We start from the raw sequence: 14,580 nt of genomic DNA on the forward strand, positions 1-14,580 counted from the left end.
TCCAACCCCAATCCAACCTAATCCTCCTCCATCCAACCCCAATCCAACCCCAGTCCAACCCCAATCCAACCCCAATCCTCCTCCATCTTTTATTCATTTAACCCCCTCCATTATTCCCAGGAAACTAAACCTCTTCTATTAAGTATTCTATGGATCCGCCTCAAAACAATAAAACATTTTTTCTCTCTCAAATGTTAATCTTTAAGCTCCAACCTATGCAAGATTTTTTAACGCGAAAAACCGGATTTTTCAAGATAAGATCAGTGTCTTCATGTGAAAGCTTGTGATTCATGGTTTTGTAGAACTAGGTGTAAAAACAAAACAAAAATATTTATTTTAAAGATCCCTAAAGAGTAAAAGACTACATAGTTACACAAAAAGGACGAGATTTGTATGACGATCTGCAACTCAATTAAAGGGACTTTTGTAATTTTAAGTGAACTTCTATTTAAAGAGGGACATGCCCTATTCACAACGGTATCTAATCAATAATGTTGTAATTTTTCTATGTAGCTAGAAAATTGTTTGATTATGAAAGTTTTCTCCAATGTTTCTGCAAGCAGAAATGCACGAGTCACTTTTTGAGAGAAACCATACTGGATTAAAAATAATAAATTTTGTGCGTGAATTATAGCTCATTTTGATGTCAAAACTTTTAATGGTACAGTTGGGAATCGTATATTCTATAAACATGACGTAACTTGAAATTATACGTCCTATTAAACCCATTTTAAGCCCTACAGTGTTAGATGTAAAATAAGAGCAGCCAAAGGAAAATGTTCATCTGTTAAAAATAAAGAAAATTTCAAAAATTTAAGTTATTTTTAGTGGCAGTGAAGGTTCCTTTTAGGTTCTTTTTAAAATTTCGCTCCCCTAGACAGAAACAGTAATTCAATACTCTTTAAAAGAGTAAGGACAAACTCCTGTGTATTGAGAAGAAAATGATATAATTCTAGTGCTAGAGAGAAGGGTTGGGAATTGGGATTTGTTTAAAAATGATCTAAAGTATACAGAAAGAGAAGGTCAAATCCATGTGACATTATTGGAATGACTTTGTGACCTAGTAGATCCTCTAGTTTTGATTTAGGCACAAGTAAAGTAAATTTATTATTTCTTCTCAATAGGTTTTTAACGTGAGGAGTTATGATTAAAAATATGTAAGATTTTAATTTAACTTTTACTTCACAATTATTCGATTTTGTAACCAGGAAAGAAGTTTATGCTTTCTAAACAGGTGACGTCGTTGGTGAGCAAGTTTTATTTACAAATAACCAACTGTTTTTTAGAAAATAGAAAAAGGTGCGATTTTACATTGTTTAAAAATATTTACTGCAAATTACGTAATTTATATTAAAAATTGACATGAAAATGTTAGAACACATACCTTTATGAATGCTAATTAAATGGTTTGAGGTGTGCAATACATTAAATTCTTTCAGTTCATCTTTAACCTAAAATAATATTTTTTTTAAATATTTGGTTTTATATTTTGGTCCCAAATATTAAGACTAAATAATGATTTAAAATGAAAATTTTAAAGTTTGACGCCATTTTCCCGAATGTTTTACTTATTCTTGAACGTTAATTTGTTCCCCTTACATAATATTCTCCAGCAACCTCTAAAAAGGGGGAATTTTTATCTCTAAATGTGGTCTTAAGTTTCTTAACCACGGTAAAACCCCAAAAACTGTGGAAAAGGAAGGTACAGCATTTAAGCAATAATTAAGTGTATTTGATGTAGTTTAATTAGCAACATAATCAACTTATTAATTGAAATGGGTCTGTTCAAACTGCACAAGTCCTGTGTCTCATGTAAAAAGGATGTATTTAGAGCCTGAACTTAAGTATGAAAGTCGTCTTCCTATTCCGTATTTTTCTGTTTCAACAAGCAGTAAATTCTCTACTACTCTGCTCATTATAAGAAAAAAACTATATAATAGCCTTAAACTTTGCTTAGTCTAAGTATAAAATATCAAAGTTTAATACCATTAGCTGCAAAGATATAAGGATTAAAAACTAGAATTTGAGGCAACAAATCAGAAACTTTAATGAGAAAATCGGAAAAAGTTTAAATCGAATAGGTTTATAACATAATATTATTTACCTCTGAGTCGGGTTCTATAATTATTGTATTTTGATCCACTAAACTCACAAGCCCTGAACCATCATCTAGTAGGTCAACTTTACCACAATCCAGACCTAGATATATACCACATTATCTAGGAGGTCAACTTTACCACAATCCAGACCTAGATATATACCACATTATCTAGCTGGTCAACTTCACCACAATCTAGACCTAGATATATACCACATTATCTAGGAGGTCAACTTTACCACAATCCAGACCTAGATATATACCACATTATCTAGGAGGTCAACTTTACCACAATCCAGACCTAGATATATACCACATTATCTTGGAGACCAACTTTACCACAATCCAGACCTAGATATATACCACATTATCTAGGAGATCAACTTTACCACAATCCAGACCTAGATATATACCACATTATCTAGTAGGTCAACTTTACCACAATCTAGACCTAGAAATATACCACATTATCTAGTAGGTCAACTTTACCGCAATCCAGACCTAGATATATACCACATTATCTAGGTGATCAACTTTACCACAATCCAGAACTAGATATATACCACATTATCTAGAAGATCAACTTTACCACAATCTAGACCTTAACATATACCACATTATCTAGGTGATCAACTTTACCACAATCCAGACCTAGATATGTACCACATTATCTAGGAGTTCAACTTACCACAATCTTGTTTATCGTACACATTTAATAAAAAAACTATTTATGGCGGATGTTTTATTTTGAACAAGCTTATAAATATGAATTTAGAAACATGGATAAACTTTAATGCCTAAAAAACAAGATACTTTGCAACCTTATAACCAACTAAAATAAGTAAAAAATGAATTAAAAACAGTGATCCATGTTTAACAAATTCAAATTGAATAGCTTTGATTTAAACTTTGCAGATTGTTGAGATTTAAAAAAAAGCTCGCTCTTTGTCGATTAGGCGAAAATGTGCGGTATGCCAAGTTCTGTGCAAATATTTACTTTTGCACTTAGATATAGAATAGAGAAGAATTTCGCATTTTCAATTCCTTTATATATTGCTACATACTTTGTAAGAAAGCCATCAAAGACTTTAGATTTTTTCTGGCTTTTAACATTTAGAAAGTTTAACAGTGAATGTAAAGTGAAAAGGATGTTTTCCGCATTTTCTATAGTGTCCAAATAAAGGTTGAAATCAATCTGTGTCATGCAAGTTAAGTAACGTTTTAAAGTTGAGACCGCCAGTTGAGTTAAAGGAATTGAGTCTTTGCCACAAAATAAAGTTTCAAACCCCTTTATCTTTGCAACTTGATGGTGTAAACCGTTGATATTTCAGACTTGAATTATTCGATCTAAAACAGAATTCATAGTTTGAAATATCTAAGGTTTCGGCACTGGGTTGCAAAGAAATAGTAATTAGAAAATCAGAGTTTGTGTCACAGACTGAATTCCTTTACCCCTACAGAAATAAAATGCTTCCATGGCATAACGATTCTCCTTAGGCCTTCTTAATCCTTAGACGCCGCCCCCCTGGCCCATCCATTATTTTCTATATTTTGTAAAAGTTAAAATATTTAATGTTTGTTTGATGAATCTTCCCTGTTGGTATTTATGTTTAAAGTCCATGTAACTGCCAGGGGCCTGGCCCCCCCTGGTCTTCTACACCTCCCTCTGCCCCCCTTATTGTTGACCCCCGTTGACAGAGACCCATCCCACAGAGACACGTCACAGTTCTCTTTGGTAATTTATGGAAACTTTAAAGGGACTGTGAACGATATTTTAAATGACTCTCAGTAATATGCCCGATTTCGATTCACAACGGTACCATTGAAACCTTAATATAATTAAAAATCTGGAAGCTAACGTCGTTTTTTTACTAAAAAAGTGTCCAATTCTGATAAATTATCAATTGTTTCTAGTAAATATAAGAAATGCGAAACTCGCGAGTCACTTTTGCAGAGAAACCACAAAAGAAAATAAACAGAAAAAAAAACAAAATAAAAACATTGGTACTCAAATCATGCTTGATCAGACTAAGCTAATCAATGTACTGAAGAAAATTTGGATATCTACCTTGTTTAAAGAACCCTGAGAAGTGATATCTACCTTGTTTAAAGAACCCTGAGAAGTGATATGTACCCTGTTTAATGAACTATATCTACCTTGTTAAAGAACTATGAGAAAGGATATCTACCTTGTTTAAATAACTCTGAGAAAGGATATCTACCTTGTTTAAAGAACTATGAGAAAGGATATCTACCTTGTTTAAAGAACTCTGAGAAAGGATATCTACCTTGTTTAAAGAACTCTGAGAAAGGATATCTACCTTGCTGAAAGAACGATGAGAAAGGATATCTACTTTGTTTTAAAAAATTTGACAAAGGATATCAATTATCAACCTTGTTTAAAGAACTCTGAGAAAGGATATTTACCTTGTTTAAAGAACTTTGAGAAAGGATAACTACCTTGTTTAAAGAACTCTATAAAGGATATCTATTTTGTTTAAAGAACTTTGAGAAAGGATATCTACCTTGTTTAAAGAACTCTATAAAGGATATTTACCTTGTTTAAAGAACTCTAGACAGGATATCTACCTTTTTAAAGAACTCTATAAAGGATATTTACCTTGTTTAAAGAACTCTAGACAGGATATCTACCTTGTTTAAAGAACTCTTAAACAGGATATCTATCTTGTTTAAAGAACTCTATAAAGGATATCTACCTTGTTTAAAGAACTCTGAGAAAGGATATCTATCTTGTTTAAAGAACTCTGAGAAAGGATATCTACCTTGTTTAAAGAACTCTGAAAAGGGAAGATTTGAAGCGTATGGATTCCAGCCTCCTGACCTCTCTGGATACGGCTCAACTTCACTCTGCTAAAATTTAAAAAGTTGTAAGACAGAATTTTTTTAAGTATTAAAATCTGGCATTCTATGAGTCAATAAATAAATCCATTTGGAAAATAATCTGGGCCCTAATTTTAACTTAAACGAATCTTTTTATCTGTATCATTATTTGTATGTATTTGTATCTATATCTGTATCTGTATCTGTATCTGTATCTGTATATGTATTTGGATCTATATCTGTATCTGTATCTGTATCTGTATCTTTATCTGTATCTGTATCTGTATGTTTGAGTATCCGTCTGTCTGTCTGTTAACGTATAAGTCTGTTTAAGTATCTGTCTGTCTGTCCGTTTAAGTATCCGTCTGTCTGTCTGTTAAAGTATCTGTCTGTCTGTTTGTACACGACGCTGTCTATCTGTTTTGGCAAATTGTATTATTTGAATGGTTCGGATTGACTTTTACAAGTTGTGTTCAACGTTATATTTGTAGGATGGTTTACACACAACATGATATTCAATACAACAGTTGGCTTTACAACTTTTAAATATACACAGTACACTCTATGTACATTGTACATTGTTATAATCATGTTTTTGTTAAAGAAAATAAGATTTTTATACTTTATGAATCACGCAACCTCGTTGTTATATTTAGAGCAACATTTATCATCCAATAAAATATCTTTTTTTTTCTGTGCGTTAAAACATTTAAAATGTGACGAGAATTTTCCACTTTTGTGATTCGCGGAATTAATAAATTGGGTGAACGATTTTTGTTTTGACTGTATTAAATAATTTTTACAAAAAAAGGTCCAAATTTGATAAGATACTATCATTCATCGTAATTAGAATAAAAAGCAGAAGTAGAAAATGAAATACAAAAGAGAAAAAAGAATACAGCAATAACCCAAAAAGGGGATTTATTTATAATAAAAAGAAGATTTTTTTTGCTTAACATAACGATGTTTTCTGGTTTTATGAATGTATGTCTTCATGTCTAGTTTTCAAGCTTTCAATTCAACCACGTGTTAGCTTTTTTATATACAGGGTGTCCCAGTAATCATGACAGTTAAAAGAATCGACGGCGTAAAGGTCGTATTTGATCGTCAAAAGGACAATTTTTGTAAAAAAAAGGCTTCAGGAGGTGTGCCACTTCCAGAACATTTCTGAAAGGGAGTGACCGGCGTAATGTATGGTAGTTGAATTGAGAATGTTATAGTATTGTGGTAAAATTTTATTGGATTCATTTGAAGCTTACAAAACGTATGATGTTTAAGTACTTTCTTTACGTCGTCGATCGACTGTAATGTTTAATGGGCCACCCTGTATTTGTTAATACTTGTCTGCTTGATTCGTCTTCATTTCTTCTCTGTCTATGTTTTACAACGTTTTTTTCTTTCTAACCAGCATCTTTTTTACTGTCTGTAGGGTTTTCATTCGAAATTTCGTTGCGCGGAATTGCACGCACCTGTTCTCGCATTTCGAGGAATTGTGCGGAATTCAGTGGAATTCCGCGGAAATTACAGGGCTCGTAATTGCGCGCAAGTAAAATCCACTTGCGTTGGTACCCAAATTGTCTGGTTAATGGCTTTTATCTTTTTTTATGTTATTGTGTAATTCTGCGCAATAATTATTGCACATTGCAATTAGCTTTAGCCAGAGGAAAGACGAGCTTTCTGTGAGAAATCTTATTTGTGGGCGAAACTCAGCAGTACCAGGCCTAATTTAGAATCAAAACACCTTAACTTCAATCTTTCAGCTTAACACATTTAACAGTGCTGCATCCATAGTTAATTCAAAAATTCAAAAGAATATTGTCACGATGTATCTTCATACATCTTGTTTGTGTAATCCCTGTATCCGTAATCCGTGTATCAGTTATCCCTGTATCGCTAATATTTGTATCCGTAATCCTGGTAACCTGATCCTTGTATTCTTGTATTTGTCTTTCTCAGTATCTTTTATCCCTGTATCCCTGTACCCCTGTATCCCTGTATCCCTGTATCCCTGTATCCCTGTATCCCTGTATCCCTGTATCCCTGTATCCCTGTATCCCTGTATCCCTGTATCCCTGTATTCCTGTATCCCTGTATCCCTGTATCCCTGTATCCCTGTATCTTTCGTTGTCCCTTTATCTTTCTTCATTTCTGTACAAGTAACAATTGTATCTCAATAGCTCTTTATTGCTGTATCTATGTACTAATTCTTAATTGCTGTATTTGTTTAATCTCTTTAACTTGACATATCCGTATCTATTTGTATCTGAATCTCTGCAACTATGTATCCCTCTATCTCTGTATCTCTATATCTCTGTATCTCTATATCTCTGTATCTCTATATCTCTGTATCTCTATATCTCTGTATCTCTATATCTCTATATCTCTGTATCTTTATTTCTCTGTATCTCTGTATCTCTGTATCTCAATATCTCTATGTCTCTACATTTATGTATCTTTATATGTTTAAATCTGTAGCTAGCTCTATATCTTTACAAATCTGTATCTTAGCTCTATAACCTTGTGTCTTTGTATTATTTAATCTTTGTTTCTTAATGTATTTTTGCACCGCTGTATCTCTGTATTTTTTACCACTGCTCCCTAACTACATATTTTAAAGAATACACTACCCAAGTTACCCATGTATTCCTAAGTAAGCTTGCACGCTACCCTATTCAAATGTATTTGCCTAAAAATGAACCTATGCACGAGAAGGCCTTCATCTAGTGTTTATTTTAGATAAAAGTAAACACTAGGTATCCAAGTCCAGTGCCTAGACACCATTAGCTACCTAGTTCAGTGGGACTCATAAAACTGTAGAATATTAAGACGACTGTTAGACATTGTAATTGTTCAGTGAACGCAGGCCAATTTTGCTTAATGATTTGATTAGAAAGCAACTGTTAAAACGTTTTTTCATAAATAAATTCGACAAATACAGTACACGTATACCTCCCTAGTCACTACCTACTTATTATCTATTCGTCATCTGTTACAGTGAGTCCCACAAATCTGTGGAATAAGAAATAAAGCAAATATTTTTACCAATTGAAAACATCATATTTTTATGATTGAGTTTAAAAGTCTTCTTACTATACCATAGCTTTATGAGTATCACTGTAGTTCCTTCGTTATACTATCTTTCTTAAATCTTGTTTCCTTAGAACTTGATTTTTAATTGTATTTAATGTTGATTGTTTTGACATTAAATCCTATTCTAGTTAATTCTCATTTAAATCCTCTTTTTAAAGAGCTATCAAGAAGAATAGAGATGTTCTGAATTAATTTTATTTACTCGGATAAAGTGATAAAGTTTCTAATACTAGAGGAGCTACGAGGTCATAAACTTGTGCCAGTAATGTTGCATAGATTTTAACTTTATAGTTTGGTGTGTTATTTGTGTATATATATATACGTGTTATTCTTATCATTTCTTGCATAACAGATTACTTACAAAACTTGGCTTGTTTTCAATTCTTAATCGAAAACAAATGTAAAAGACAGCCTTTTTCATGATAATATTTACCGCAAAATCAAATGATGACAGTAAGAATATGAAAAGCTCTGTAGTTTTGTGAAAAATAAAATTAATTTTTATGTTCTAATAATTGTCACTTCTGCTACAAAATATAACAAAATTATTATCAAGGGCGAAGTCTAGAATTTGTCGAGGGGGGGGGCTTAGCCCACATAGCCCCTACATGACTACGCCTCTGATTATTGTTTATGCTCTCAATATTAAAACTTTTCAATTTTTTTTTGATAAAATAGCAGTCTAATCCTTTGCGGATAATCCTGTATTAAGTACAGATTATAACTTTATAATGTCTGTACAGTGAACAGTGTATACAGTTTATATTGATACATTATTTGATTATTATCACACGAAACAAAATGATGCTTTTTATTCATTTTATTAATAATTAAATTTCTGGGAAACCATGAATCTTAATCAGACGTATCTTTTTTTAAATTGTCATATCTTTGTAGATTTTCCCAGTTCACCCTGCATACACTGGTTGTATGTAAAACGAGACACCCTGTAGAAAAGAATGAGATTGATTGGAAAGCATGCAATGAAAAGCAGTTCAGTATCAAACTCCAATCAGCCTTGAAATTATTTAACAAAATATTTTGAATTTCAACAAATATTTTCTTCAAATTTTTGGCACAAGAAGTATAAACATTCTGGCTATCAAAGGGACTGTACGCGTAATTTTAAATGACCCTCCATGTAAAAATGGCAACACCCGATTTACAACGGTAACCTTGAAACCTAATCTGCATGATAAATAAGCTGTAAGATAAAGCAAGAAATGAGCAATTTAATTTTGCAGAGAAACCACAAATGAAAATATACAGTGGAAAAAACTTGGATATCTTATTCATACTTAATAAGACAAAGCTTCTAGGGCTACCATTATAAATCGGAAGTTATAATCTTTGAAAAGGGCACTTAAAATTACGCTTACAGTCCCTTTAAGTAAAATTAAAGTTAATTTAAGTTTCAGTAATAAGTTAAAAACACGACAACTGAGGATACAAATACTGTTTTATTTCAATCTTAACAAATTCTGCAAAAAACAAAAAAATCTTTTTTTAAAACATAAAAATCATCGAAATTGTTTATAAACTAGCAAAATTTTCCATAATTCTTGAATTTTTCACACACTTCTCATTTTGATTTTCTGCCATTACATCTCTCTAACCTTAATCTTGTTCTATGAAGATTATAATAGTTTTACAGTGCAGTTGTCTAGTTAATCTTTTAGAATAATTCAACTATCTATCTATTCATGGTTTAAGTTTAAAAAAAGAAAACCAGTTTTTTTAAACGTCAACATACACATTCCATCACCCTTTCTCATGAAATTTTCAAAAAATTTTAAGTAAATTCATTTTAGAGGAAAAAAATCAGTTTTTTTTTGCAAAGAAACTGAGTTTTCCAATAATTAAACTCTTACTATTAATACTATACAAAGATAGTTATATATAGTTATTAGTTATTAGTATTGACAAAATGCATGACTTGATAACTAATCTTGAGAAAACATAAAAATTAGCAACCTGATGGTGTAAATCTCTGATATTTCAAATTTAGATTATTTGATGTTTTACACAGAATTCATGGTTTAAAATACAACATTTTACGATATTGGGTTGCAAAGAAAATCAGATTTAAAAGTGCAGCATAACTAATTTAAGGTGTACTTTGTCAACCTTACAAATAACCAATAGAAGCAATCAAAAACTCGAAAAACAGTTAGCAAAGTTACCAATTTGATGCAGATTTTCTACTTTTTGGGACTCCACTGACTTTCATATGTCGTCTTTTATTTGATTGTATTTCAGAGGTCGTAACTTCATAGAACACTAATCCATATCTTACTACAAAAATATCGCTAAAATTAGAGTCAGCTGTTTAATCAAAAGTTCCCACTCAGGATATCGCGTTCAGACGGTTTATTTCATTCAAAAGTTCCAATTTATTCCTTGGATGTGTTTATTAAAATGAATATAAACTTTGTCTAGTTTAACGCACATCAACTTTTTTATTCCTGAATTAAATAAAGTTTATGGAATATAAACTGCTAATAGAAGATTTGAGTAATGTTGGTTGTAAAATATGATTCAAAAGCAGCACATCATGGTTTGCACAGCTAGGGCTTGAATAATGCCCTTAAATGAACTTGAGTCACTTTTAATGAGAGTGTAAGGCCGGGAGAGGGGGGAGGGGACATAATCGTAGATATTAAACAAATGTTTAATTATATAAGAAAGTAGATATATTGAAACATTGGCTTTCTGTATGTCTGCTTTAAAATTTGAAATTAAAGCAATTTTCGGCAACACTTTCTGACGGTAAAATGGAATGTTCTTAGTCTTCTCGAAACACTTTCAGAAATTTATTTGTCGATAAGTGTATATTTTTCTATTCTAAACTTTTTCTGTCAATTAAAAAAATGTATTTTAAAAACTTTATTTGAAATTGTTAAAACAATGCTTGAGACGAGACAGACAATAAACAGAGTTGAGACAACGCAAAACCTATGTATTCGCAGCGTAAACTAAAGATGAATTTGCAAGTGCAAAATCATCATTTATTGCATTAACTTTTTGTACGTAAAATAATGCACGCCCGTCCACTTCATGTTTTCTGAATGGAAACTGAGGAATATGTTTTGTAAGAGAACCAATATAAGCATAAGTTTTAAAGAAATGAAGGTTACCGGTGGATATAAAGTTGCGTGAAGAGATTTCAATTTATCTTCATAAAATAAACAATTATTAAAGGCTCAGTCCGCGGAATTTTTCCTCAAAGGCCTTTCTCGCTTTTAATTGAAAACATTAGTTCAAGTCGAGTGACTCCAACGAGTTATAGGACGGTATCGTATTCCTCAGTCATGAAATATTTCGTCCTTGCATGCAGTAAAGTTTATACCATCAGAGTCCGAATTTAATAAATTTAAGCCGCGTCTCAAATCTGCCAAAAACGGGCTTCAATTGAGCGCCGGCTTAAATCTTGAAACATTGAATACAATTTTAAGTGGAACCAACCATATTTGAGCCTCGTCTCAAATTTAAGCCGCGGCTCAAATTATTTAAATTTGGCCCTCAGGTTGTAGGCATTGATGTATTAGAGTTTGAGGCTAGTGTTCAATACATTTTATTCTGAATAACCACATAACGTTACGTTTCTCACTTGTTAAATGATTTAAACGCTAATAAAGAAGGTATCGTAATAAGATTTTTAGAAAAAATAAAATGTCATTTCAGAAGCTTTAGAAATGTAGCATAATAGTCGACAAAAGATACTATATTTAAAAAGAAAATTAGAAGCTTAGCTTAAAATCTAAAATCTTTCTAAAAACTAAATTTATTCCTTGCAGCAGTGACTTTAACGAGAAAAAAGATAGTATCGTAAAAATTATAAGTTATAATTTTCTTCGCCATAATTATTTTTAAAAACTTTCATTTTGTAGGAACAGTTGTATGTCATTTCAAATATTATCTTCGAACACCATTGCAAATATAATCTTTGAACACCATTGCAAATATAATCTTTGAACACCATTGCAAATATAATCTTTGAACACCATTCCAAATATTATCTTCGAACACCATTGCAAATATAATCTTTGAACACCATTGCAAATATAATCTTTGAACACCATTGCAAATATAATCTTTTAACACCATTCCAAATATTATCTTCGAACACCATTGCAAATATAATCTTTGAACACCATTGCAAATATTATCTTCGAACACCATTGCAAATATAATCTTTGAACACCATTCCAAATATTATCTTCAAACACCATTGCAAATATAATCTTTGAACACCATTGCAAATATAATCTTTGAACACCATTGAAAATATAATCTTTTAACACCATTCCAAATATTATCTTCGAACACCATTGCAAATATATTCTTTGAACACCATTGCAAATATAATCTTTGAACACCATTGCAAATATAATCTTTGAACACCATTCCAAATATTATCTGCGAACAACATTCCAAATATTATCTTCGAACAACATTTCAAATATTATCTTCGAATAACATTGCAAATATTATCTTCGAACATCATTGCAAATTTTATCTGCGAACAACATTGCAAATATTATCTTCGAACAACATTTCAAATATTATCTTCGAACAACATTTCAAATATTATCTTGGAACAACATTGCAAAATGAATAATCTTTAAAGAATTGCAAAGCTGCTAAAGCAACAGTAAAATTATGCTAAAAGGAGTTGCAATAAAACTGCTGTAAACCTCAGTTTGATAACCAAATATAATTAACCTTTGAATTCTAAACTCAAAGTATAGAATATCATGGTTTGGGCTTGAGTTAATATCCCACAAAAAATCTATCATACTAGGATTTTTTAGTTAGTCTCGCACCTTATTCTAGTAACTTTTTTTAAGCTTTTAAATGTTCATGCTGTCGTTTCATTATAAAACTAAGTTTTCTTGGATTTTCTGTTTACAAATATTGATGGATTTTATTTTAGTTTTTACTGTAAGTTTTAAGCTTAAACGTACAATATATCTAAAATTACAAAGTATTTAACTTTGATGAAAATAATGCCGCATTTTGGAGATAACAAATTTTTACTGTAACATTCTAGGGACAATTTTGATGAAATCAAGAATTATTTATTCGGTTTTAATTTTTCATTGTGCTAATTCGAATATCGTACATAATGAACAATCTTTCCTTCTTGAACCCATGGTGTATCACACATCTGTAAATCATCTCTTCAATACTTTATTTATGAGAAATCTAATTAGCAGATTTAGCAAGATCAAAAAACTTAATTATTGGGTTGTTTTTTGAGAATAGTGATCTGATTAAGTTCACTGATGGAGGGGTAAATTTATAAGACATTAACGGTAAGACTTTGTGACCTCGTAGCTTCTCTAGTTTTGATTTATTGTAGAAGTATAAAAAAAGAAACTTTTTCCGGTTATATATTAGAAATTCTAAACGTTTTGTTCTTCTCCATAGCCCTCCAATAAGTAGAATTATGATTAAAAACATGTAGGATTTTAATGTAACGAGTAATTTACTTTAGCTTAACGTTGGTCCACCTCATCCACCTTATTTGTGAGAAATTTATTTACCATCGTAAAATTTGTGGGAACCCGTAGCTCAGGGACTACTTGATCCACCAGGTGATCGCGGTCACCCTGGTAAATCTTGTCAACCTCCTCCACCCTCCACCTTCCCCCGGGTGACCCCCTCACACCCTCACCCTCTACTTCCAGCCGGTCACCAGGCTGGGTCACTGACACTCCTGTAATCACAAGGTTAGGTAGGTCCGACCTATAGGTAGAGCCGGTCAAGAAGGATGATGACCGGGTTGACGAGCTAGAACCGGTCAAGAAGGATGACCGGGTTGACGAACTAGCGGGGATTGACCAGTCGTCATTCACCACTATGCTTGGACCGGCCATTCTTGGACCATTTCACAAAAAAATTGTCATCACATTATTTTTAAAATTTTTTTTTTATAATCTCACGATTTTTTTATTGCTGTATTTTTCGCCTTTGGTGTGTGTGTGTTTGAGTTTATGATGAGCTGGGTGCTGAACAACTGTGGCTCACCGTGGGGAGCTTACATGCGCCCACTACAAATATAAGCTTGCATACCCATCTGAAGACGCTCAAACCAGTTCTTGATGCGCGCCGCACATAGCGCCGAGAGATGGCGCAACCATCTTTAGCCGGGGGCAACACTTGTTGCCTAGCTACGGGATAAACAGATAAATATACAAATCTACAGGTTGTCTGAAAAAATTTTTAATTTACAAATATTTTTTTTTATTTATGTAAAGGTATACAAGTTTTTCTAGTTTGCAAGGTTACATAGTTTGACAAAATCTTCCTGTCTGAACTAATATTTTTTACTCTAGGTATTTTTTTCTGACACCATATACAAATCTGTTCAAAGATAGACAGATAAAAATATAAATATATAGAGATACGGTTAGATACATTAATATATTGGGATACAACCAATTAAAAAAAACTTAAAAACAAAAGCTTCATACTTTTAAAATAATTTATGTTGGAATAAAAATAAAATAAATGTATTAATAATCAAATCAACATTCTAAATTTAC

At 31.9% G+C, this 14,580-nt stretch overlaps 1 protein-coding gene across 3 annotated transcripts in view; it reads right to left on the reverse strand.

The window, feature by feature from the left end:
* Nucleotides 1-14,130, reverse strand: part of LOC111702501 (transcription factor Sp8) — a 27,068-nt gene extending 12,938 nt beyond the window's left edge. The window contains exons 1-4 of one of the 3 annotated variants that reach the window (XR_002765420.1): nucleotides 13,579-14,130; nucleotides 4,882-4,969; nucleotides 2,105-2,199; nucleotides 1,385-1,451 (exon numbers count right to left, since the gene is read on the reverse strand). Coding sequence is in view for 1 of the 3 variants with exons in the window: in XM_023474221.1 (XP_023329989.1) it covers nucleotides 1,385-1,451; nucleotides 2,105-2,199; nucleotides 4,882-4,969; nucleotides 13,579-13,911 (583 nt within the window). In the remaining 2 variants the exon portion in view is untranslated. The remainder of the gene's footprint in view (nucleotides 1-1,384; nucleotides 1,452-2,104; nucleotides 2,200-4,881; nucleotides 4,970-13,578) is intronic. The other 2 variants (XR_002765419.1, XM_023474221.1) reach the window with 2 other exon arrangements.
* Nucleotides 14,131-14,580: the final 450 nt, after the last annotated feature.

Source organism: Eurytemora carolleeae, unplaced genomic scaffold (genome assembly GCF_000591075.1).
Source record: "Eurytemora carolleeae unplaced genomic scaffold, Eaff_2.0 scaffold117, whole genome shotgun sequence".
NCBI classification, from domain to species: Eukaryota; Metazoa; Arthropoda; class Copepoda; order Calanoida; family Temoridae; genus Eurytemora; species Eurytemora carolleeae.